Raw genomic sequence first — 27,147 nt, 5'->3', positions numbered from 1 at the left:
TTCTTCATCAGAGCCTCGATGGTGCGGTTACAGAAATGTGTTCCTTGATCTGAGACGATGGCTCGAGGAACTCCGTATCTGTTGAAGATATTGGCTTTCAGAAATTTTGCCACCTCCTTCGATTCACATGTCGTGGTGGCCTTGGATTCTATCCATTTAGACACATAGTCTACTGCAACCAATATATATGTGTTCCCACAGGATGATGGAAACGGTCCCATGAAGTCCATTCCCCACACGTCGAAGATTTCGCAGACAATCACCGGGACCTGGGGCATCTCGTCCCTCTTTGAAATTCCTCCTGTCTGTTGGCACCTCTCGCAACACTGACAAAACTCGAAGGCATCTTTGTTAAGCGTTGGCCAGTAGAAACCGCTGTCCAATACTTTCCTTGCTGTCTTCCTTGGTCCAAAGTGACCTCCACACGCCAAGATGTGGCAATGAATTAGCACATCTCTTTTCCCATTCAGGAATGCAGCGTCTAATCACTTGATCCGAACACATCTTCCATAAGTAAGGATCGTCCCAAAAGTAATATTTGGCTTCGCTTTTAATTTTCATCTTCTAGGCCCGGGAAACTTCGTCTGAACTTGGCACCTCTCTCATGACCAAGTAGTTTGCTAAGTCAGCAAACCATGGTTCTGCGTTCAGTGTTCGCTTCCCTTTGTCTGATTCTCCTAGACCGGTTAATGCCAAAACTGCCTCCCAACTGATCTGTCTAGGGAATTCCCCTAGATAATACAAATGCTCTTCAGGGAAAGCATCGGGTATGGCCTCTTCTGTTTCCCCTTGATGAATTCTGCTCAAGTGATCGACTACTCGATTCTCCGTTCCTCTTTTGTCTCTCACTACCCAATCAAACTCCGGCAAAAGCAACACCCAACGGATTAACCTCGGCTTAGACTCTTTCTTAGCCAGTAAGTACTTTATTGTTGCGTGATCTGTGAAGACTATAACCCTTGACCCAAGAAGATAAGGTCGAAAATTTTCAAACAAGTAAACGACAGCCAACATTTCCTTTACCGTGGTATCATAGTTCTTCTAAGCTTGATTTAGAGTCTTGGATGCATAGAAGATCACATAACTTTTCATGTCTATCTTCTGCCCTAGGACAGCTCCCACAACGAAATCACTCGCGTCGCACATTATCTCAAAAGGGTGATTCCAATCTGGCGCCCTGATTATTGGTGCGGACACGAGTCTGTCCTTAAGCAACTGAAAGGCCTTCTTGCATCCTTCGTCAAAGACGAATTCAACATCGTTGTGCAACAAATAAGTGAGCGGTTGCGCGATTTTCGCGAAATCCTTGATAAACCTCCTATAAAATCCCGCGTGACCCAGGAAGCCTCTAACTTCTTTTTGGTTCGTGGGGTAAGGTAACTTTGATATCACATCTACCTTTGCCTTGTCCACTTGTATTCCTCTTTCAGAAACCACATGACCCAGGACAATACCTTCAGTCACCATGAAGTGGCATTTCTCGAAATTCAAAACTAGGTGCTTCTCCTGGCATCTTTTCAATACTAGGTCAAGGCTGACCAAACAAGTGTCAAACGAATTCCCATATACGGTAAAATCATCCATGAATATCTCAATGCATACTTCCAGCAAATCTGAAAAAATACTCATCATACACCGCTGGAACGTTCCTGGTGCGTTACACAATCCAAACGGCATTCTTCGATATGCATACGTACCAAAAGGGCACGTGATCGTGGTTTTCCCTTGGTCCTCTGGGTTAACGTAGATCTGGAAATAGTCATTGTATCCATCAAGGAAGCAAAAATGCCAATCTTTCTAACATCTGATCAATGAAAGGCAGAGGGAAGTGATCCTTCTTCGTGGCCTCATTCAGCTTCCTGTAATCGATACACATCCTCCACCCCGTCACCAGCCTAGTGGGCACCAACTCGTTCTTGTCATTCTTAACAACCTGTATTCCAGACTTTTTGGGCACCATATGGACAGGACTGACCCACTCACTGTCCGGAATGAAGTAGATGATCCCTAGAGAGAGCAATTTCAACACCTCCTTCAGAACTTCCTCTCGCATGTTCGGATTCAGTTTTCGTTGTGCGTCTCGGTGAGCCTTCACACCTTCTTCTAAACGGATGTGGTTCATGCAGAGATCAGGACTGATTCCTACTAAATCAGAAAAGGGTCCACCTTATTGCTTTCTTGTTCCGCCTGATCACTTCCAACAATTCCTTCTCCTGCTCCTCAGTCAAGTTACTGTTGACTATCACTGGGAATGCCTCATCCTCCTCCAAGTAAGCATACTTGAGGCCTGGTGGAAGTGTTTTCAGTTCCTTCCTTGTGTTATTCATTTCCTGGGGCAAGGGATTTTTTTCTGCAATATCAGGTAATGTTTCCTTCCCAGACTCAGGAGAATTTTCCAGACTAGCCACATGGGCTGATCCCCTTGATCTAGCTGACTCGGGATTTCTGCAAAACTCCATGATGGCATCTGTTAGTTCCTCATCTGTCAATTCCGTTGTGTTCATTGCTGCACACCACCCTACAACTTCTCGGTCGATTAAATGGCTCAACTCCGAGTTGTCAATTTGTTCCTGTATCAATTCTGTCTCAAGATATTCTTGGACCAAGGGGTTAATAACATCTATAGCATACAAATTCTCGACATCCAATGGCCTTTTCATTCCCTCATCTATGCTAAATGTACCAAGCAAAATGTTCCATCGAAGACATCGATAATGGTCTTAGCAGTGCGCAAGAATGGTCTCCCTAAAAGCACGCCACTAGACTCAGCAGACTCATTATCATTCATTTTGATAACATAGAAATCAGCAAGATATAGAAAATCATGCACCTTGACTATGACATTTTCTAACACACCTTCAGGACAGATGCAAGTTCTATCTGCTAACTGGATTACCACCTTGGTGGCGACCATCCTAACCCCTGTCAGTTTCTTGTAGATCGAAAGCAGTAAAACATTTATAGACGCCCCTAGATCACACATAGCATGCTCGACTCTGATATCTCCTAGAGAAATGGGTAATGTGAACATACCTGGGTCTGTGCATTTCAACGACATCCTTCTCTTTTGAATTACAGCAGACACACTCTCCACGATCACAATTTTCCCGTCTGGCTTGGTCTTCCCTGCTATGAATTCCTTGATGAACTTGCTAAAGGAAGGCATCTTCAGGGCTTGCAAGAAGGATAGGTTGATTTCCAGCTTGCTAAAAATCTCCATGAGGTCCTCTGTATCATCCTTCTTTTTCTTTGCTTCCTCTCGGTATGGAAACGGCTTTGCCCGCTTCACCGTGTTTGTGGAACTCCCAGCTGGGGGTTCGCCTGCTTCCTTACTTCCTTCCTTACTTACTAACTCATGCTCTGGATCTAGGAAAAATGGATCAGCTGCTCGAGGTAGAGATCCCCCTAAATCTCCTTTCTGGAGGTCATCCTGAACAGGAACTTCTCTGGGTCTAGGGCTATCTCCCTGACTCTCCTTCCCCTTACTTGCTTGCGCGGGTACTTCTTCGTTGATTTCCAGCGTCGGTCCTTCATAGCCCCTCTCGGATCTCAAGGTGATATGACTAATGTTTGCTCGGTCGGGTGGCTTAACCGTGACAGGAAGTTTTCCTTCATTTCCCCGCATCTCATTCAAAGAAACCGCGATCTGGGACAACTGTTTTGCCATCATGTCCATGGCGGCTTTGTGTTCCGACTGAGCGTCTTGCAGTTTATGCACCACGTCGTTGTTGGAATGTAAGTTATTCTGCATGAACTGCTGTGAATTCACTAGGTCGTGGACCATATCAACCAAACTCCTTTGTGGCCTGGAGTTGAATTGATTAGAATTTGATCCTTGACCTTGGTTCTGTCCTTGGGTTTGTCGATAGTTCCCCTGATTTCCTTGGTGGTTATTGTACTGGTTGCTAGACCCTTGATTCCCTTGGTGATTTGGTTGGGAATTCTGATAGTTCCCTTGGTTATTCCTCTGGTGAGATGGCACATAGGAGCTCCCTGGATTGTTCTGATTCCTGTTTGCCCAATTAGTATGGTCCTGATTCCTGTACCCCAGTTGCAGTTGCCCCTCTTGATTTCTCCCTGACCAGTTGGACTGCCTCTCTGGAGGGTGTGCATAATTTGTGAGCTGCAGTGGGGTCGGCTGACTTTGATCACTTTCAGTCCATCTAAAATTGGGGTGAGTCCTCTATGGGGCCTCCTTTTGTCTCCCTTGGTTCCAACTTCCATCCGGATTCCAGCTTCCCATCAATTTTCCTGGGCTTGGCACTCCCCTTCACACGGTTGACTGTAATAAGGTTGAAGTTGCCTTTCCTCCAGACCAGGGGGTTTCTCATTTTCCGATGGAGCATGAGGGTTGTACTTCTCAATAGCATTCAACAGTGCTTTCTCCAATTTATCTATCATGTCCTCCACTTTCTTGTCATCTTGCTCTATTACTGCATTGGCTGATCCCTCCTCAAAATGCTCCGCGGGTTATCATAGGCCTTCTTTGCCTCGATCAATCTTCCCAAAGTTTCTTTGGCTTCACTTGCTTTATTCTTGGTAAAATTTCCCCCGCTCGAGGAATTCATCAAGTCCTTTGACTCAGGGTTTGCACCTTCATAAAACAGATAGTAAGTCTCTGCCTCGATCATCCTGTGGTTCGCACAAGCATCCAACAGTCCCTTGAACCGGGACCAATAAGAGCTCAGAGACTCATCATATTCTTGCTTGCACTCCTGGATCTCCTTCTTCAAGGCATTCGTCTTATTGGACGGGAAGAAATAATACAAGAACTCCAGCTTGAAGTCCTTCCATGTGTTGATCGAGTCCGGTGGGAGCCTCAACAGCCAAGTATTAGCCTCCCCTTTAAGGGCAAACGAGATTGCACGCAAACGGTAGTCCTCCTCAGTCGCCTCGTTGGGTCGCTTTTGAATGCTGCACAGCTTACTAAACTCATTTAGGAATTCGTAAGGACATTCGTTCCTTCGTCCAGAGAATGTGGGCAAAACTCCGAGCACATTTGTCTTGATATCGATAGACCTCCGGTGCGGGTTTGAGACTATGGCATGGGCGGGCTCACCGTCTAGATACACGGTGAGTGAACCTATCTCCGGATCGGGATCCACTAAATGTGCCATATCCACGTCTTCCTCTTCCTCAGTCTCAGAATGCTCTGTTTCTGTGGACGACTTTGGGTCCTCTTCTCCTGACAAGTTCCACTCCTTCTCATTTTCTGATTCGAACGGAAACGGGTCTACTGTCCTTAACCCTGATCTGGTAGTGACAGTGGACGTAGACTCCTTGACTTGCCACTTGTATCGGGCGTTTCCTGACCCAGATGAACTAGCCCAACTTCCAGAATGGAAGCCCGTGTTCAAAAACTGTCAAGAAAAACAAAATAACAGAAATTAAATTATTTACACCAAATCCTCAAACGCATAAACAATTAACGCCATCCATCCCCGGCAACGGCGCCATTTGAAGCTCGCTCTTACTAACTGCTTTTGTGTTTAGACTGCGTGCACAGAAAGGAATAACAAGTTTCCTAGGTCCAGCGAATCCACTAGATCACAGGGTCTAGGAACTCACGGATCGTTGGAAGATCTCTCGTCGGACACACAGAATACCGCTTCAAAAACCCTCAACCACGTATACTAAAATTAGCACAGGGAAGTAGGGATCGATCCCGCAGAGATGAATGCGCAATTAAACATGCTCAAGGATTCGGGACTATTTTTGGGTTGGCTGCTGCCACGCATTTTTGGGTTGAGGAAATTAAACTAACATGGAGTGAAATCTGCTTAGCTAACAACTAGATCTAGGTAGAATAGAAATCATGCATATAACTGGAAAACGAGACAATCACTAGATCTAAGAAACTATTTTCTAAATTACCTAGACCTGGGAAATGAACTGACAGTGGGGACCATTTGCTGAAAGGTAAAGTATGGATGAAAAGCTGGAAAACAACTAACTAAAGTACTAACTAACAGCGACATCATCTTCTCCAACAGTTTGCATAAAAATTTCAGTAGAAACAGAGATGGAACGTGGATCGAAAATGAAGCAGACTGAAATTTAAAGTAATTAAACGAAGAACAATTAAAACTACGGCAGATCCACGGCTACTAGACGAAGTAAAATGAAAAGAGAGCAAAAATTTCAAAATCCATGCACAACTTGATTCCCATGTTCAGATCCAACCTCGGATGCTAAATCCACTCCGGATCCAAGCATCCGAGACAAACTCCGACCAAAAGTATACCCATAGCTACAGATTCACCAAACAACCACCGATCAACAACAACAACACAGATCCACAACCTATTTCCCAGATCAAGCACAAAATTATCCAAAACAGAGAGTAACGTTCAACTGCCGAAATAAAATCTCAAACAAAAAACTCAGAATCAACATAAATCAACACAAAATAAACACAATCATGACATAAACCAAATGCATAGATAACGGTAATAACAAACAACCAAATCGACTTCAAAAACGTTGAAGTTCGACGGAATAAAAGTGAAGAAAACTGAATGTAAACTGATTGTTTCTTCGCCCTCCGTGAGGACGGTGTTACGACTAACTTTCGCCGAAGATGAACCCCTAGAAACCCTTAACTACCTCAGAATTCCCATTTTTCCCAAGTGTGTGTGTGAGTGTGTGAGCTGAGAACAAAATCATATATCCGGCGTGTGCTGCATGCTCTTCTATATATAGGCGTTGAAGTGGGTCCAGCGAGGTATGAATAGTCTTTGTTGCCCTCAACTATTGACTTCCTTCGTCTAGCCTTTTTTTTTCTCTTCAATTCTGCTCACTTTCCTTTACTTCCCTTCGCTAGTCCCTTGCCTCTAGCTCTTCCTGGATCTAGCGATTCCTTCACACACCTGGCTTAAAAACCGCGTTAGACCCAGTAAAATAAAGTGTTTTTCACTACATAACCGATGCATGAAATTAGCCTTATCAATAAGCTTTCATTTGTTGGTAATTTTGAGCTTCTTGAGTATGTATGTGGATGAGAATAGTAGGATCAAGAGGAGTAACATGGATAATGACTTCACAATTTGGTGTTTGCTATGTTTTCATGGCCAAGTGGTTAAACCCTTTAATGGGATTGGAGTGTTCTATGGTCGTTTTGTGAAGGATTTTTCCACTCATATGTCTCTTGTGGATTTTGTTGTGTTTAAAGGCATAAGAATACATTGTTCCCATAGTTGTGGTCTAAAATTGTTGGAGCAATTGTGTGAGGCTTATTTTGACAAGTTTCTCATGATACTTCATGTAGCTTTTTACAAGTTTCATATGCATGGTATTGTGTCTTATCTCTGATGCACTTTTTATTAGCACTAAAATTACCTGCAAGTATACATGGTAGATCTAATATAGCTAAAGATTAGTACCGGGATATTGAACACAGGGAATATAATTGCAACTGGCTATCATGTACTAAGCGTCATATACTATCTAGAGAAACAAGAGATTTGGTTTAACTAAGCATAGATAAAGCAAATAAATAAAAAAAGTAAACAACTAATTGAAATTAAATAACAAAGATAAAGTATGAGAGATAAGAGAATTCCCCGTGCGTTCACAATTATGGTTATACAAATTCTCACTACAATACCCTAGCACGGTTTATACTTCGATAGAACGAGTCACATAAGTTTTGCCCATGCGGTACTGATAAGGCTCGTTTCATGCATTGGTTTTGGGTTAAAATTATATGTTTTTGGGGGAGATAATGCACAAATTTTGAGCTTAAGTGTGCAGAAATTTGTTGGATCCGGGAGTTTGTGCTAATTGACCTGGCAGATGCAAAATAGCTGATTTTGAAGTAAAATACCAGAATTCGTCGCTCGGACCTAGGAGAATCAGGAAGTTGACGACAGGAGTAGAAATGGAGCAAAAGCGCAGAAAAAGTCACCTACCTGGTCAAGGAGACAGAATGGTGTGCTAACATGAAGATCCTCAATTATTGCAAGGGTAAAATGGTCAAATACCGACAAGAAGTTGCCTTAGGGTTGAAGTTAAAGTCACTCTATAGATAGAAGCTTTCCACAATGAAGAGGGAGCGCTTAACGCTATCGTAGTTTAGGTAGGAAGCTCTCGTAGGCGCTTAACGCCACCGCTCTCTTAGTTTAGTTCGATAGTTTGTTGCTTTCTTGGCTTAAATATGTAGTTTCATCGGAGGAATTGACGACTTCACCTTTGGATCTCAACTTATTTTCAGTTTTATGAAGCTTCGGTGTTTATTTTCATGTCGATGATGCTATTTACTTATGTTTCTTGGATGCTTTTCGCAATTGGTGGCTTAGATGTTTAGATCCATGCTGTTTACATGATTTCCAATAGTTTAGAGGTTGAGATTTAGTTGTTCACGTGCTCGATTTCTGAGATCCGATAGTTTAGGTGATGCATGCAAGGTAATTTGTGTTCATTTCGTTTTCTGCTTGACCTAGTAGCGTAGATCTGGTAGTTCTAGCTTGAATTTCGCATTTACGTCTTGTTTCGAAGCATGATCAGTTTTATTTCGTCAATGGTGTTGAAGCTCTGTTCTATGCTCTGTTTTTTACTTGGTTGTTTGTAGAAGATGAAGTAGGAGTTAGTTAGAGAATCAGATCTGCTTTTTGCTTTTGCTTTTTGCTTTTAACAGCTTTTCTGTCAGCCCCAGCCTGTTTAGGAAAAATGGTCCTCACTTTACTTTTACACTCTGCCTATTTTGGGAAAGTTTAAGCATGTTCCTTCAGTTACAGGTGTTCTAGTAAGTTTCACTCCAGTTTACAAGTTGCAAGTGTCCGTACTTTACCCATCCCCTAGGTTAGGTAGATAGAGTCGAGTTTAATTCCGCCAGGTCAAGTAGATTTAATTTAACTCAATGAATGCGTGGCAGCAGCCGACCCCTATTCCGATTGTGTCGTAGAAACAATCTCGAGTAGGTCCATGGTCCTTGTGGTTCGACCCCGCTCTTGCCACTTATACTTAGTAATATTTGTTGCATTAGTGGGAAAATTATAAATCTTGTTGAAAGGAGGGACACGTGCTCACGACACACGTGCAAAAGCCCTACCCTTCAGGTACAAACGTAGGTTACTAACACTAGGGTTTTCAATCATAAATCCGTAACTCCTAAAAGCTCCTATGACCCTTGAAAAGTCCTCACTCTCGATTAACAGTGTCGTTTTAAGGGAAGCTAATTATAGTGTCTACTAAGTGGATTTAACTCGCCAACCTCCTCTCACGATTATGTAGCAAGTTATATTAAATCATCATCGAATGTGTCACTCAAACATGAAGTATTACGGAACAACTAAGGGAAGAAACGAAGTAAAAATAAAACGGATATTAAATAGCAAAATAAAATTGTATAAACCAATAAAAGTTACTAACACATCCAAAGAATCCTATGATTTTAGTTAAACATACGTGAATAAGCTAAAAATATAGATTGAAGTGAAGACAAATTGAACATAAGTGCTAAAGCAAATAAAACCCAAAGGTTGAATCCTTATTGCTCTTTGATGATCTCTTGCTTCTTTCTCCAACCCCTTGTACAATGAAGAACTCTCATATTTATGCTATGGAATTAATTGACAAAAAGAAGATCTAGATGAAGAATTAGGGTTGGAGGAGGAGCCATAAAGGCTCCCTTTTGGAGGCTATATATAGGCTTAAAAATGATTTAAACTTGGTAAAAGTCTTCTCCAAGCAATAATAAAGATGGAATTTACGTGCCCCATAGTAGTAGGAAAAGATTTGGCTTCACAAGGTAAGGTTTTCTTTCGTTCTTTAAATTCTGCCTAGACTGCATTTGACAGCTTTGCGCGACTTTGGTAGAACGACCATAACTTTCTCCACAGAACTCCGATTGAGATGATCTTGGTACCAACACGATTATGAAGAAGAAGAGAGTGACATGTAGAACGCTCTGATCGGACTTTAGGATCGCCAGAAATTGAGTTTGAACACAGCTGTCATGCGCCGTTTTTTCCCAGCGGGCACTGGAGAGAGTCAGAGAGTTCTGGAGTGCTTTTCAGCGACCGCTGGCGTGCGGCAGCGATCCGCTAGGTTGCCTTCCGCTCCAGCTTCCGAACTTTGATGTTTTTATGCCCTTTTTTAGCTCTATTTTGCACATTTCTCAAAAAACACGTCAAAATACCAAAATAGACAAAGTATGCAAATAATTGACATGTAATGCAACTTTGACACTCAAAACGGACCAGAAAATGGCCTTAAAATAGTGCAAAATCTGAGCGTATTAGTCTCCATGTCGTGCATGAAGGTTTTTGGGCACATTGCTCCCTTATTTTTATGATAATCTCTTGAAATTGATGGGGCAATGGGATGAAATCCATATTGATGAACTTGGTTTGTTGGTTTATACACCTTCTTGCAAACTTGATGTGAGTTGTGATGAACCTACTCTATGTGTTGATTATGGGCTTGTCAATTTGGGGAGCAGTTCTCATTTGAGCAAGAATGATGTATCAATGGTTCCCTATGATCTTTTGTTGCTTAATCTTGAGAATAGGAATCTTGTGAATAGACCTTGTTTGGTTACTTTTGAATATACACCATATGAGGATCCATTCTTGTATATGTCTAGTCTTGTTGAGAATGCCAAATCTTTTGTGAAGATGTTCAAGAATTTGAGCATCATTTTTATGGGGATGATCGAACTAAATAGAAACAAGGTGTCAGGGGCATGTGTGTTTTGGCCTGTTGATTGTTTTTATTGCATGTCCATCAAACCATTCAACGGAATTGGGAAGTTTTATGGTTGTTTTGTTAAGAACTTTATATCTAATGGTTTTTTTTTGGGACTACATAGTGAAAGAATGTCTATATTTATTTGTACCCACATCTTGTACCTATATTGTTAGGTTATTTGAGTTTTGGTATGAAGGATATCTTGATGAATTCATCTTGATTCCTTATTGGTGGGATTTGGGCATGAAAGAATTCATGTTTTTGTGTTCTCACATTTATTGTGACTTGGCCTTGAGCTTAATGGAAAATGAATTTGGAGGGTCATACAAGGTCTTTGGTGTAGTATTGTCTCTTAGAGCCGTTAGTGGTCTTAACCTTTTTCATCATACCTTGATATTTGATTTGCTCTCATTCCATTTTATAGGTGTACGGAATCCGGATTTGAGGAAAAATCCTTTCCAAGAAGGGGAGGATGATATGACCACGAGTGTTAGATGTCAAGGGTCTTCACTTCGGCGTGAGCCATGGGTTGATTGGGGCCCAAGGATGAAAGAGAATGCATGTAAAGGATCCACCAAAGCTAGAGGACCTCCCGAGGACGCGAGGAATATAGAAGACCCGAATTTGAGGACAAATCCTTTCTAAAAAGGGGAGGATGATACGACCATGAAAGCCGCGCATAAAGTTCGTACCTGCAGCTGGCTTTATTCGGTATTCTGCCTGTCGAAATGACGTCCGAAAGCCTTGAAGCTGCGACCATTGTCTTCTCCTTCGAGAGATCTTCACGTGAGTATCTTACACTCCCCGATCGAAGTCCGGGGAGGGAGTTATGGCCGCTTTACGGAAGTCGTGCAGTGCAGAAAAAGATCCACCCGGCCGGGTGACTTTTGGCCACCAAATTCCACCCGGGCGGGTGGCTACCCGAAGGCATGGCGGAATCAGCAAGTTCCACCTGGGCGGGTGGCTATCTGAAGGCATGGCGAAATCAGTGATTTCCACCCGGGCGGGTGGCCCACATAGAGACTAGATTTTTTGGGTCTTTTTCTTGCAATTTGGCCTTCAACTATAAATAGGACTTTACCTCATTTTCTTCTTAGATGGTGATTGAATTAAGATATCTCCTTTGTGAGTTTTTCCTCTTTGAGGAATGTATCCAATTCCTTCCTTGAAGGTTGCTTGTTTCAATTCCATAGATTAATTCAAGGAGAGGTATGCATTAATGGCGTGTATCCATTGATTAGTGGAGCCAAGGGGTGATAGAGCTATTGAAAGTTACCGAGGGTTGTTTCCATTGTTTTAGTCAAGGTCTTATGGTTGTAGCTCTTTTATCTCATCATTATACACATGTTTTCCATCTCTAATAAACCATTCTTTCTTGTTTGGATTCAATTTTTGTGGTTGGATCTCTTTTGATCATTTTGTAGTTTTTGTTAAATTGAAAATCAATCTCACAAAAATATCTAGATCAAGCATCACAAACGGGTAATTCCTTGAGAAATGGATCATAAATTACATGGATCCACATAGAGTACATCACTATAAACAAAGAATCAGTTTTTTCAATTAAACATTATAAATCACATTTTATACATAGAAATATTGTAGATTAAAATAAAAAAAAATTAGGAATGACTCACGGTCAAAGCCTTGGAGTATACTGCAGGGAGCCTCCGGTTGCATTTTTCTTCTGACGTTCAAAACATATGAAAAAAATAAAATCTAAATAAATTGAAGAATGTTAATCGAAAACAAATTCTAAATCCGTAGGATAACTTACATTTTATAAATCTTTCTGATTTGAATCCATTTGTTCGACGAAGGAATGAGACAGTTGAAATGAGAGAACTGGGCGTTGATGACAATGGAATAAGGCGACGGCGACGACGGAGATGAATCGGCATTGAGTGAGAACTTGAGGTTTAGAGAAGAGGAAAAGAATCGAGCGATAGCGGGCAGAAGGAGAATTTTAAAATGAGATAGGAATTCAAGTTTTAACTCTAATTTCATATCTTAAATGACAATTTTTCCTCGCCTTCTTATAGTGAACCAATTCATTCTTATAGTAAAGTAAAATCTGGATCAATTTCGAAAATTACATAGCTGATATATCAACACTTGATTTTCTTAATCACGTGGCTATGATTTGTTTTCTAGTCATACACTACACTTAATGGGCACTTGCCCCATATCATTACTCCATGAAAAATATATAAGAGCAAAAAACTTTTAGCTATATAGAGAAGTTTATTTCCTTTGGAGTAAAAAGATTACTCCAATTTCAATATATGTTGGGAAAGGCTAGTTTTATGCGAAGAAATTTCTTTCACTAAAAGGCAAAGAGTTTAGAGGTATTTAATCCAAAATTCAAATGTGAATTATACTCTAAAATGGAACTAATAGTTCACTAATTTTAGTTTTAAGAACAATTGTGAAAAATAAAATCAAGAATTTAATAGGAGTATAAATGAGAAGAATTATGATATAATCAATTAATTTAAAAAGTCTAGAAAAATAATCTTAAGAATTGGAATTGGATTGTGCAGGAAAGAACTTAAAGTGGACTAAATAAATGAGACAAAGCATCATCGATGACATGATAGACAAATAGGCTATGAGTAGTAGCCTTGCTGTTGGCCTCAACTACCACCAGTATTATTCAAATAAAAAAAGCGAAAAGGCTGCGATTGACTTTCCAAATCAGTAAATCCTATCTTTAGATGCAAATATATTAAAATAGCAATCTTTTTTCTATAAATAGCTTATCCCACAACTCCGATTTACAACATGCATATTCACACTCACACACACACAAAGGAGAGTTTTTTTTTCCAGCTTCAAGAAAAGCCGCCGGAGACGGAGAGGGAGATGGAGGCAGGGCCAGTGCCGGTGTGGCTGTCAGGGACGCTCTTGTAGAAGTAGAGGTGGTTACGGAGTTCCCAGCTCCAGTCGGGGTGGCGCTCCACCATCATCTTAGGCCACCGGTTGATCCTCACGTAGTGCTCTCGCACCTTGCCGTCTGCAAGGAGCCCGGTCACAATTGTGTAGGTCGACTCGTGGCCGCCCCACACCTTGTCCTCGGGGTCGGCCGTGATGCTGCCATCTGGGTGGAAATACCGCCGCATTGGGGTGGCGCCTTCCTCGCGCCACGAGGGGTCCAGGTCCCGCCAGTACTGCGGCGCCGACTGATCAGAGAAAGATGCACACAAATCAACCTATTTCTCTGGTGAGAAAATTACTCATCCTAACTGCTTTGCAACTGTTTTTGAGTAATAGTTTTTGACAACACATTACATTATTGGAATAGGTATTTAACTATTAGGAAACATAGTTACCATATTTAGTTTCACAATTTACTAAGGGACAGCTAGTTTGAGGTGAAGAGTAGAACCCTTATTATTGGATTCAGTTATTAAACAGAAATAGGGATTCTCCTCACAAACCATTGAAAATATTTGTTAAGAGGGATATATAGCATTTTGGGTTCAAGATGAAGCTCAGCTCAGTTGGCAAGACGCTTCCACTCTAACCGATAGGTCAGGGGTTCTAGTCATCACGGGGGTAGATGGGGAACAATTGTTGATCCTCTAAAAAAAAGGAGGATAACTTTGTTTAGCATCACTAACTCCATTCCCAGAAGGGAGGCTCCATTCCCAGAAGGGAGAGGTTTGAGGGTCAACTATAAACTTTTCAAGTGTGATATTTAAGTTATAACTAACAGTTGTGGAAAAGAAGCTATATTTAACTTAGGTTTGGGGGATGAGAATGCACAAAGACACATTCTTAATAAATGTAGAACTATAAACCTTATACCTGTTGGGAAAAAGATACTTCCAAGTGTCTAAATCAAGAAAATTAACAAGAACCGAGGTTCGGAAAGAATGATAGCATACCTCTGTAAAGCGGAATTCCCAAACATGGTCACAAAGGTCATCCCTAGTGATTCGAGTCTGGCATTAGCAAGATCCCAGTTAGAAAGTATTAACAGGCATCACCTTCAAGTTAGTTAGAAATGTCACATTTGTTCATGCATTCAAAATTCAGGATCTCTAATTTCTCCGACATGATATTAAAAGCTCATAAAGGCTGTTAACAATCACGCGCAGCTCTCCAAGAGATCAGGACAGGAAGACGTGAAACTCACTCGTTTACCGTCTCTGATTGAGAGCAATGTAGCAATCATCTTTGGAAGTCCTTCAACCTTTGCTACGCGTGGTATATGTGCCTTATCCAACCATAACTCTTGACACTGAAAAGACAAACACCACTGCATAAATAATTGGTATTGCAGGAAATTGGTATTGTTAGAGCATGAATGCAATACAGTTAGAGCATGATAATCAACTCATGGCATGCAGGAAATTGGTATTGTTAGGGGATAGGTGTACCATAAACATTAGTTAATATCTCAGCGTACGAAACATAACACACAATTCACATGATAACTATGAAGAAGCTGCTGTAAAATAACATCAAGCTAGGACATAGAAGGAAACAAAGAGAGCTAGGTAAACAAAAAAGAGGTAAATAATCCTCCTATGAATAAGAGGCCATCCTCTGAAAAGGCCACAATAGGTAGTTGAAGCTAAATTTTATTTCAGAATCAATAAAATGAAGATTACCTTGTCTATTTATAATAATCTATCGACTGACTGCTAACTAAAATAAGAACTCTATCCAGACTTACTTTAAAAGAGAAAACCTCTCTAATAGTTACCAATAACACGAGACTTGTAATTATAATAAACAACTAAACAATAATTAAAAGATAACTCCTGCATTTAATCTGTAGGGAATAACGATGCGTATCAATTGCCTCTTTGTCAAAACAGCCTTGTCTTGTGAGAACAAGGCTGGAGGTGAAACTGACTAAGGGGTCAGTACTCATGTGTGAGGACACAGAGTCATTAAACTGCTCAGTCGCCAAACTGCTCCTTAAACCAAACAGCAGAGGCTACTGGAAACAACCACTGCTTAAGGTCCACAACCAAACACACGTTCACCTAAGTGGATAGCACCTTGGGTTGCAACGGAAACAAGAAACAGAAGTTACTGTTGCCAAAGTTGTTGTTACAATGTCAAGAGGTGGAACCAGCGGCGGTGGCCACGCAGTCAGGCTGCAGTGTGAGTTTTTGGGCTGACAGTAGGGGTTGTGGTGGCGCAACGGCTGTGGAAATCACAACCGAAGCCTGGGCTGAGGGCACAAGCATGCTAGACGCAACATCTAGATATGAATGAAAGAATTGGTGCTTTCTCCGGATCAGTTGGCCACTTGCCGATGATAATGGCACATTGACTGTCTTGTGACTCTTGCCAGTTGATATCACGACGAGCAAGGGCAGAGATGGTGGTGGGGACGGATAGCTGGACCATGTGGCAAGGCGTTGCTGCATGCGCTTGCAGATAGCGTGCAACATCTGGAAGTCTGTCCACACGTCGGCGTATAGATTCTCAGCCACCTTCTCCGATTTTCCAGTGTTCTCACTTGCGCAAGGTACGTTCACCCCACCATTTGATACGAAGTGACAGGCTGGTGAAACATAAAAATATGCTAATATCTCAACATGCAAAGCACGTCACACAATTTCCATCATAACAACGAAGATAACTGCTGGACAGAGAGTAACAAAATAGAAGAAAACAAAAATAGCAAATAAACAAAGTTAGGAGATAAATACTCCCCTTATGGCTAATAGGCCATCCTACAAAAAAGGCCATAGCAACTAGCTGAAACTAAATTTTATTTCTGAGCCAATAAAACTAAGATACATAGCTCTAATTATAATAACCTAGTGAAGACTCCTAACTCTGTCTAGATTCTTACATTAAAAGATAAAAGCACTCTAATGAATTACTCATAACAGGACTCCTAATCATAATAAACAATGCAAGCTAAGTCCTATAGCGGTAGTTAATCTGCAGGGAATAACGATGTGTATCATTACATTCCATCTCCTTTCTGTTTCAGCTCATAAAGATATACCGCCACCCCAAGTACGAAAATCAGTAGAAATATGAACCTCGATGAGCAAGACGAGAGATATATTTATTTGAATTAAGATATCACAGTGGAAAAGATGACATGCAAACAAAATCATCAATATACAAATCCCTCAGTGAAAAGGCAAATACATATGACAAAATAACTACAGCAAAATTCCCAGTCGATGAGAAATTTATTTCAGTCAGACATTGCTGTGGAAAAAGTGATAACCTATAACAAAGTAGCGGCGTTAAACTAGAAGAACCATTAGCGCAGTCTTCATAAGATTGCAGTCAACACAATAAACTGAAAAACAAAAAAAACAGAGCAATAGTGGGACCTGCTGTATACTAAACAAAAACAAGAGCTATGACATGGCCTATATCATTCTTATGAAGAATTTCAATGCTATATCATTTTACGTTTTTCATCCTATTTTACTTCTTTCTGCTTCATTTATGATAATTCAATACAACATTTTTCTTTTGAAGCTATTCCATTTATTCTAAACTCTATTTATGGTGTTCCTGTTCCAGAAATGTTAATAAACCTTGTGATATGAAAAAATATGAATAGTAACATAGTGATCTGAATTCTATCTATGAGCATACTTGAGTTGGATTCCACAGCCTTTTTTAACATACTTGAGGTGTCCCCTGGAATATTTGGCACTATTTCTGTGCAGGAAGCGCATTCAGACACTATAGACGATGTATCACATGCTAGACGTAATAGATGGTACAAAAGATGGGTATGTTAATATGAGCAGTAATGATACTCCGAACAAAGTATCAGATTTGAGCCACAATAGATGGTGACAGCATGAAACAAGCGTGACCATTTTAAGCCACTCCTCAGTAGTGAAGCATTTAGGCCAGAGGTTCCAGATTCCTTGATACCACACCCCTTCCCCCACCCCATGTGTCCACTGTGATGTTCAATTGCTACATGTTAATGCATTGAGCTACAATAAGTTATACTTCCTGAACACCTACGTTGACACAAATCAATGGAACTTATTCTGAACTATCATACATAGCTTTATGGAATTAACATGCAATGTCTAGATTTATCCGGTTCGGGTACTATTCCTTATATAACATGTATTCTAGATATGTATCAAAAGAAACTCATCTGTTTCTTTACTTATGGTTTATTCCTGTATTCAGTTGCATGCTAATCGTTTTTCCGTTCTGCACAGGGGATAGGAAATTTATGGTACACAAGTCAGCTCTCACTCTATCTCATTTCTTGAATATATGCAGTTGCAGAAATTCATATCAGGGTGTCAAACTGTAATATTAAGAAGACAAAGAAGAGGCCAGTTCCACTTGCTTTCCATTTGGCTGCTGGAGAGGTTCATGCTCAATAAAACTAATACTCCCTCCGTCCCACCGTAAGCGATTCACTTTCATTTTTGGGATGTCCCACCATAAGTGAGACATTTCCCTTTTTAGCAAAAGTTACTACATTTCGTCTCCCTTACTTTTTTCTCCCACCTATTTTATTCTCTCTTCAGTCCTCTATTTTTCTCTCTCATACTTACCCTCTATCCACTTACTCTTTCAATATCAATTACTGAAATCTCGTTCCCAAAAGAAGTGTCTCGCTTATGACGGGACGGAGGGAGTAAATAAAGTGGGATCCACATTTCACCAACTTTTTTCCACCGACTTTCGTTCACATTTCTTAGAAACCAAGCCTAGTAAAAGTGGGATTTATATGATGGAGGGAGCATATGTTTATCTACCGCATATTTAATAGATTGAACACTTTAATAATATTCAAAAAGCTCAATAATATATATTGTCAATCCAATTTATCATCTAAAACAATTTACTTGATATGCACAAAATATGTAACATCACTTATTTGATTAAATCGATATTACAAGTCACACTTATACTAGAAACACTATTTAGTGACGACATTTAGGATATTCAAATATTTCCTCCTTCCCATGATAGTTGAGTCGTAATCCTTTTTGGATTGTTTCACTATAATTGAATTATTTTCTTTTATAGCAAAACATCACCACTTAATCTCTTAAACTTTTTTCTCTCTATCTTATTAATTTGTTTTATTCTCTCTTTCATTTTATTTTCTCTATATTCTCTCTCCTACTTTATGCTCATTCCACATAACCCGCTAAACACTCTTCTAAATTTTTGTACAAAAAGAAACTTTAGGCTACAGTGGGACGAGGGGAGTACGATATAATGTTATGTGTCGTTCACCCATAATATTTTGATTCATAGGGATAAATTTACAAGCCACCTACTTAGAACTTCCTTAGTCCCTTAAAAATATGAACCTTAAAAATATGAACTTTTAAAGGCGCACAAGTTTAAATGTACAATTGATAAAGTAAAAGATGAAGAGAAAAGATAATGGAAGTAGTATTAGTGATAGTTAACATTGGTAGTGTTTAGTGGGCTCAAATATTCCTTAGTTCAGAAAATTCATAATTTTAAAGGCCGGACTAAAAAAGAAATAGTTTATATTTTTAGAGCACAAAGGAATTATAAAACATTTATGGATTATAAATTTATTTTATTCTATATGAAAGTCTCATTTAAACCTTTTTAACAATTCCTACCATAATATTAAGAGTATTATTTATTGTGAAGTTTAACAGAGTTTGGCAAAAAGTAATTAAAAAGTTCAATGGGCTATGTATTTATTTCAAGAACTAATGATTTATTATAACTAACCGCTATAAGAAAATCATATACCTATCTCATAACCATTTTATGTGAAACTTGGTCAATGAATCCAAATTTGATTTTCACCACAATGTGCAGAAGAAGTTGAGCATTAACAATATCACAAGAATAGTAGGTTACTTCCTCTCACATTGGCATGGTACATTGGGCGGTCGTGCCCAGTCCAGTGAGACCAATGGACACCTTTAACTACTTTTAAAAGAATTAAATTAGGTCATTTTCCACACCTACATTATGTTACTTGCAAAAAATTAATTGACATAACAATGGAAGTAACAAAAATGAATTAATGCAACAAAAGTTCATTCAAAGTTTGTTCACCATTAATCAATTTGATATTTGTATATATGGTTATTATCCTATATCATATTAGAACCAAAAAAATAGGTTCTAAAGAAGAATCTTCATTTTGTCTAAACTGAAGAATGTTATATTTACTAATTGATCAACCATCAATAAAATTGATATTATTTTATTCGCATTCATTAGTCTTCTAAGTGGATGTACACTGAACCAAAAAAATTATTAGCATGTGGAAGTTCCTATGGAGCTAGGTCTTACAAAAAATGTCCCAAGTTGTTGCATAAAGCATATTTATTCATACAAATAAATGAATTAGCTCTATCAAGCAAATAGATCATCTTGAGGTTTTTATGAAGGTTTTACACACTAATATATCATGGGAAAGCTAAGACACATTGCATCTAATCCAACTTTTTAGCTTCATAAGCATTTGAAGTTTTGGATATCAATATATATAAAGCAATTTACTACATTCAAGCTTGGGTACTCTTATTATAAGGGTCCTAAGGCTTTAATGTCATAATGCACCTTGTGATTCATGGTATATTCTTAACACTCAATCCAAAGCCACCACTTTGACAATTGATGTGTAGACTTATATGTTCACATTGTACTTTTACATCAGCAGCAAGAATAAACTTTAGCAGGAAGAATAATGAATATCATTAATAATGAAATTATGGTTTAGTACATTCATAGCATCAAACTTGGTTGAATAATAATACATAGCAAAACTCCATATTTAACTCAAACTGCTTGCAAGTGTCACCATTAAAATCTACTGGTCTCATACTACTTAGCAAACAAAGTTCACTAACCTATACAAGTTTTCAATCCTTTACAAACACAACTCATCTATTCTTACAAGTAGAAGGATCCTTACTTTCTAAACTTTACCTATCCAGCATGCAAATAGATATAGATTAGCTTAATTCTTTGGAATTGAAATTGCATATCTATTACAAAAATCTAGATCGATGTAAGTGTAACATGGATACTTTCTTATTTGGTCAAATCATCAAAAGTCCCAATATGTTTCTTCTTCTTGATAGGTCTTTTTCATGTTTTTGAGATTGATGTTATATGTTTGTTTTACTCATCAACCCAACCCCATTTTGATCAATACATATAGCACAAATCTTCCATTGTTTATTCGGACTTCACCACTAATCTTATATGATAGATGTACTAATCATAAAAGCATTCAAAACAAGATCTAAGAGGCATGGATAGCACATTTTGTAGTTTGGTCAAATACAACCGCAAAGTAGTATTCTAATAGGTATGATTCTATGAATTGCACAAGATAATAATTTAGTTGCACATCACTTCGGTGATTTACCCTAAATAATTTACAATCTAAACCTAGAACAACAGAAGAGCTATAGACAAACAAAGCTAACACTTTGGAGTCCAAACAAGATCTCAAGTCATTTACAAAGATTTCAAGCTTATGTCTTCTTAAAATTTATTACTTGGGGAAGAGTAAAAGTCAATTTCGATCCTAAACATATGATCAAAATACGAATTTGGTCCAAAATATTAACTTTTTGAAAAACAGGTTCATAACAAATGAAAATGTCACAAAGTTGTCCTTTTTTGACGATTCCGTTAAAAAATTAACGGTCAACGCTAAACGCTAATTGCACAGTGGCATGATCGTTAGTTTTTTTACGGAACCGTAAAAAAAGGACCACTCTGACAAGAATTTCATTTGTTATGGACCTATTTTTCAAAAAGTTAATGTTTTGAACCAAATTCGTATTTTTATCATATGTTTAGGACCAAAATTTGACCTTTACTTTTTGGGGAAACATGAAATAATGAAAACTCCACTAAGAACTCTTAAAGAAGAATGAAAATATGAATTGTGTTGTTGTTCATCTTTGAAAGTAAAGAAATTAAAATAGTATTTTCATGACCTATCTTACTAGAGTTCTTTTTTTGTCCATTCACTTCTTTCTCTTACATATATATTGAATTTGACTTCTTTATCTATATAAAAAAATTCTATGGGCTTATTTGGTTACATGTTGCCCAAGTCTATTTATGTATTATTTGCTCTCCAGAATGTTTCTATTGCTAAAGCTAATTTTAGATTCTTTCAAGTGTTATGTACAATATCTTATACAATAAGGTGTATGTAGGTAAATGATATTTTAAATTTCCTATAACAGTCATTCCTTTGTTCTCCAATATTTGGTTACTCTTCCTTCTTCTTTGAAAGGGATAAAAAAAAGGGGGGCAAATCGTGCGAATTGGGTAGTTATTGGGTCGACCCGATATCGACATAACCCGATAAAGTCCAACCCTAACCCAACCTGAAATTATAAAATTCTTATCGGGTCTCAATCCAATAACTTCGTGTGTGTTCGTGCGAGTTATCGTGTCATGCAAAAAAATGTCAGTCCTACCACTAATGATAGTAAGTTGCTATATAATTTAACTTGACACGATACGATAACGACCAGATCATGATATTACACGATAAGAACCTGATATTACACAATTAAAACATTAAAATTTTATCATGATTTAAATCTAAATGATAAAATTCAAGTTTAATATTTTTTAATTAATAAACAAATAAAAATAATAATTTTATTCCTCAACAGATAACTCAAACCTAACCCTAACCCAACCCGATATCATAGGGTTCTTCCTGAGCTGCCCCTAGTAAGGACCCAAACCCAATAAAGTGACCGCTTCAATCATTGGTCAAGAATGTGAGTTAAAAGTTCATGAGATTTTATTAGTGCTTCATCAACAACATATCCCTGGGCATCTTTATGACATACAAGCAAATATTCTTCTAGTGTGACTCCTCACCTTAACTGAATAGTTTACTTCTCCCAAAACTATCATAGAGCATCTATCCTCCTAAAGACCAAACCGAGACATACAGCCACTATCTAAATACTTGAAAGCCTATTCCCTCCACACTTATTAGTTCAATTTACTAGCCATAAACACGTGAACAATTCGTACTCACGCACAACATCAACTCTAGCTCTAAGAATAGGTTGAAACTCTTACCCCTTCTGAAACCATAACATAACATGCCTCTATCTCTTGAGTACAGAGCCTTCTTCTCCTGACAAATCAAGTACTTAGGCAATTAAAACTCTATAAACCCCACATTTATTCAATATAGACTAACTAGAAACATATGGAGTTCGTTGCTGATACAAGTGATCAAAAATTCCAACCCCTCTTACAACGAAACGAAGATTGTAACAGCTTATATCCATTATCAAAGTCCTCAAGGTTCAAGCTGAATGTCACATTAGGGAAAGAATCCAAAAGTCACTCTTATAGTTTTGGCTCTAGTCTCTACTAATCCATAATAGTCATTCTTTAGCTCGGGCTTTCAGCTGAATCACCTTAAGAATTTACTTATCTCTAGCTGCATTCAGGATGTACTTACATCACTACACATATTGACATTGTATGGTCTTGTTTATCTACCTTGAACTTCACAGTCAAAACACAACAATATATTCCTACAAGAATTGCTAAACTACAGCTTACTTACCTTTTTCTCTCAAACATGCTTCATTACCATGTCAGCATGTCCAAAGAAATTGGTATTATTACATGATCCTCAAAGTAGTTGACATCTTAAATTTATAACACCTACGCACGGAATGCAAAATAAAAGTATGCAAAGGTTGTTTAACTTGACATATGTATTACTATTACATGACAATAACATGTATCTACAACTTCACATGTCAAACCATAAACAAGTCAAGTTGTCTCATCTAAGAAATTAGATCGACTACTTCAAACAAACATAAATTTCAGAAATTAATTGTGATCACATTTTACAAAGAAATCTTTTAATGGCAGCCCCTTTCGCGTACACAGCATCAAAGAACACCAGCCTCTTGTTAAACTAAAGGAAGAATCTGGATCATTAATGAGCTCGAGGAAACAAATGATTCTTTATTATCATCTTTTCTCCAGTTCGAATTGGCAGTTAGTCCCCCATGATTGGCAATACCCAATTTCGAAGATGGTAGATTTCCACGACTCATAGAACCAGATAAAGTTTGGACTCGATCTAAATATGAGAAATAAATCCTGAAAGAGGTGCATACAAAGGAAATGTTACATTTCTCCTGCCTGCATGCTAGCAATTTTTAATTCTGCAATGCAAAAGTTAAGAAGAAATTATTCAGACCAACACCTTTCTTTGAAACTCGTGTTATGCAGTTTGACAATATGGAGCAGGATTATGAACCAACACAGAAGGGTGTGTCATAAGTGCATTTGACGAAAAGCCTTATAATTTGTTCGAACACTTCTCACCTTGATCTATCTGGCAACCAAAAGCCAACATATAGAGCAGGAAATGAAAACTTATGAGCTCCCACACATTGTACGAAAGATACAAGCTTAGGATAATAAGCAATAAAAGTAATAAATCCACACATAACCTATGACAGTTCACATTTGAAATCTAAACGTATTTCCTTACCAACTTTATTTTCCACCCTAATGCTGGGGTCCAAGTCTGGTGGTAGATTCCAGACAGCATTTGTGTATTAGGTTTTCCAATGTCTATACTGCTTTGCTGAAGTTTAATAGTAGCATAATAGATGGTGTTCCAATTTAAGGCAGCCTATTATTTGACAATCTTATTTCCAGTCATTTTAGTTATTCCTTTGTATTATTGTTTTTATATTATACAAATAACAAACAGTCACCAAATATGCCATCTGGATATTGTGTCTGCACTCCTTTTATATAGACACTTTTCTTTTTACAATTCTTAAAGTGCTGATTTATTGCTTCAAAAGGATTCTGCATTCTACATAAGAGTTGTGCATATGCTTTCAAATAAAGAGCAATTGCATCATGAAAAGAATGCAGGTATCCAGCTCTTAATCAATCACAGATTGTATTTCTTTCCCCTGTTGAAATACCATGTTTTAAACACAGGAAGAGAACTCGGAGATAGAATATGCATAAAAGCTAAATGAAACAGAGTGATCAGGCTTCAATGTTTATAGATACATACATGTGGTTAAATGAGAGTAGCATGACAGAACATATTTTTGATTGATTAAGCATGACAATCCCAGTATAACAGGTTCTCTCAAACACAAAGGCAATGCACAATTACCATATCTTTATCGAATTTCTCCATCTCGGCTAAAATGGTTTAACGAACCCGAAAAGCCGTAAGGGAACAGCTTGAAGATTCTACTTATGTTTGCTCTCTTTTTCCAAATGCACATATGTTATAGAAACTAATGATGGCACCTGACTGAAATTTCCATCATAGTTGAGGTTCCAGGTGATTCTTTTAGTCAAATAACACAGTAACCGTGAGTAATTCCAAGGGTTTCTTTTCGAGCTATTCAAAGTAGAGTAACAGGGAAAACTGAAGATGGCAGTATTAAGTTATGTGATAAAGAAGTTCAAAGTATGTTAAGAATCATTCTAGCACCATAGTCACAGAGCATAAACTAGCTTAATTTCAATCATCATTCCAAAGTTCTATAATTAGTTTATAAATTACCCCACAAAATTCAAGTTAATACAACTCCTCCATCAATATATTTATCAAGAAGCAGCAACAAATTCGGTCCATGGCATGACTATCAAGGACGAAGTGGGTAGAGTAGTGATTCGTAGATAGCAATACTCAACCAGTACACTCAAGAAGAAGATTCTTCCCACACACATTCAAATTGGAAATAGATAATACTCAAATCAACAAAGCAGAATGGGCAGTAACCACAGTTAAATTAAACCGCAAGTAAAAATAAGGGCAAAACAGAGAAATAACTAATCAAACGCACAACACACAGCCAACACTCGAAGCTGAATGCAAAACGGTGAGAAACGGAGAAAAAGGAAGGGAGAAAATAACCTTGGGACCCCAAATTCTGTCGGCGGAAGCAATGGCCTGCCAGCCGCGAGAAACGAGACGAGCTTCCGCGACGCTACGCAAGTCGAGCTCGGCGAGAATAATCGTCATGATTTCCGAACCGAAGACGAGCAGGGGGTCCTCCGCCGCTAGCTGAAGCTCCTCTCCGCCGATTTCATCGGCCTTAACCTTCCGCTTACCTTGTTGACTGGATTCTTCACCTCCGGACTCTGACATAACCGACTGGGAAGACTGAAAACGAAACTTTTGGTTGGCCCCAGTGACTCTACAGAATTCGGAGGAATTCGACGGAGAGGATTGAGAGAGAGAGAGAGAGAGAGACGTGGAGCTATGAAAGGGCGAAACGTAAGGATGGAGAAATCAGGTGTCGACGTCAGGCATTTAGGAAGGTGCTGACGTGGCGGAGCAACGGCAGAGGAATTTTAGGAAGAGAGAGAAAATTTTGGGGTTTTGTTCAAGTGGGATTCCCATGCAACCTCGCTGATGTACACGTGTACACAAAAAATTTAGGATTTACTAGTACTAGTTTTTTTTATTCCAATAATCGAGTCATCTTTTTTGGAGTAAAATGGATTGTTTCTTGTCTTAAGAAGAAATAAAACTCCATCTGTCTATGAAAAAAATGATACATTTGTCTTTTTTATTTGTCCACAAAAAAAGGGTGATATTTATCATTTTCAGTTATCTACAAAAAATAGGGCACATTCAAATAATATGGACTTTACATTCCATTAACACTACTCATCTCTTGTTTTTTTCCGTTCTCTCTTACTCTACCAATTCTATATTAAAACTCATGTCATTCACAAAGTGCCATATTTTTCTTTTACTAATAATATGGACTTCACATTCCACTAACACTACTCATCTCTTGTTTTTTTCTACCAATTCTACATTAAAACTCATGTCATTCACAAAATGCCATATTTTTCGTGGACGAAGGGAGTAGTACTTTCTTTTTTGTTACTCCCTCCGTCTCATAGGAATAGATCACTTAAAATTGACATGAGTTTTAATACGTAATTAATAAAGTAAAAGAGAATGAGAAAAAATAATTGAAATTGTGTAGTGGATGGTCAGACCCATAAATAATAAAGTACTAATAAGAAGAAGTAAAAGGTTGCAGCATAAAAAGACATGAACTATTTATATGGAACGGATGAAGAAGGAAATAAGACATATATTTCTATGGGACGGGGGGAGTACTATTTTATTCGTTCAACTAATACTTCATAATCTCTACATTCCTTTATTCCCTTCGTCCCACAATAGAAGTCCCATTTGGTGTGGCCACGGATTTTAAAAAATGTAAAGAATAGTGAGTTTAAAAAAGTTAGTGGAATATGTGGTCAACTTTTTTTATATGAGTTTTATTATAACATGTGAGTGAAATGTGTGATTGAAATGAGTTAGTGGAATGTAAGACCTACTTACCATTTATGGAAAAAGTGAAATGTAATTCTTATCATGGGACGGGCCGAAATGACAAAATGCGACTCTTGTTATGAGGAAGAGGGAGTACTTTTTTCTCTCTTAGGAGCTACTTG

General features: G+C 38.5%; 1 protein-coding gene across 2 annotated transcripts; it reads right to left on the bottom strand.

Moving 5' to 3' along the window:
* Window positions 1-13,415: 13,415 nt before the first annotated feature.
* Window positions 13,416-26,042, bottom strand: LOC125221713 (uncharacterized). Of its 2 annotated transcripts, none has more exons than XM_048123922.2 (4): window positions 25,583-25,966; window positions 14,831-14,935; window positions 14,580-14,636; window positions 13,416-13,871 (listed from the first exon to the last, which is right to left on the bottom strand). In XM_048123922.2, exons 1-4 carry the CDS (start codon window positions 25,814-25,816, stop codon window positions 13,524-13,526), a joined length of 744 nt encoding a protein of 247 aa, XP_047979879.1. In that variant the 5' UTR covers window positions 25,817-25,966; the 3' UTR covers window positions 13,416-13,523. The 2 variants fall into 2 exon arrangements, with proteins under 2 accessions (XP_047979879.1, XP_047979881.1); XM_048123924.2 differs by lacking the exons at window positions 13,416-13,871; window positions 14,580-14,636 and adding exons at window positions 15,761-16,216; window positions 22,735-22,792 and having other exon boundaries at window positions 14,844-14,935; window positions 25,583-26,042.
* Window positions 26,043-27,147: the final 1,105 nt, after the last annotated feature.

This window comes from Salvia hispanica, chromosome 1, assembly GCF_029641045.1.
Source record: "Salvia hispanica isolate PSC_SH4W2 chromosome 1, Shi_PSC_v1, whole genome shotgun sequence".
Classification (NCBI taxonomy): Eukaryota; Viridiplantae; Streptophyta; class Magnoliopsida; order Lamiales; family Lamiaceae; genus Salvia; species Salvia hispanica.
Note: the sequence above shows the minus strand (reverse complement) of the source record. Positions and strands in the feature narration are given on the sequence as shown.

Excerpts from the sequence above, each read along its gene's own strand:
- LOC125221713 (XM_048123924.2), bottom strand. The coding sequence starts at position 25,816 with ATGTCAGAGTCCGGAGGTGAAGAATCCAGTCAACAAGGTAAGCGGAAG. Across the intron at positions 22,793-25,582 it reads ACAGAATTTGGGGTCCCAAG|GAGAAGAAGGCTCTGTACTC; the intron begins GTTATTTTCTCC and ends TTGATTTGTCAG. Across the intron at positions 16,217-22,734 it reads ATGTTATGGTTTCAGAAGGG|CCTGTCACTTCGTATCAAAT; the intron begins GTAAGAGTTTCA and ends ATGTTTCACCAG.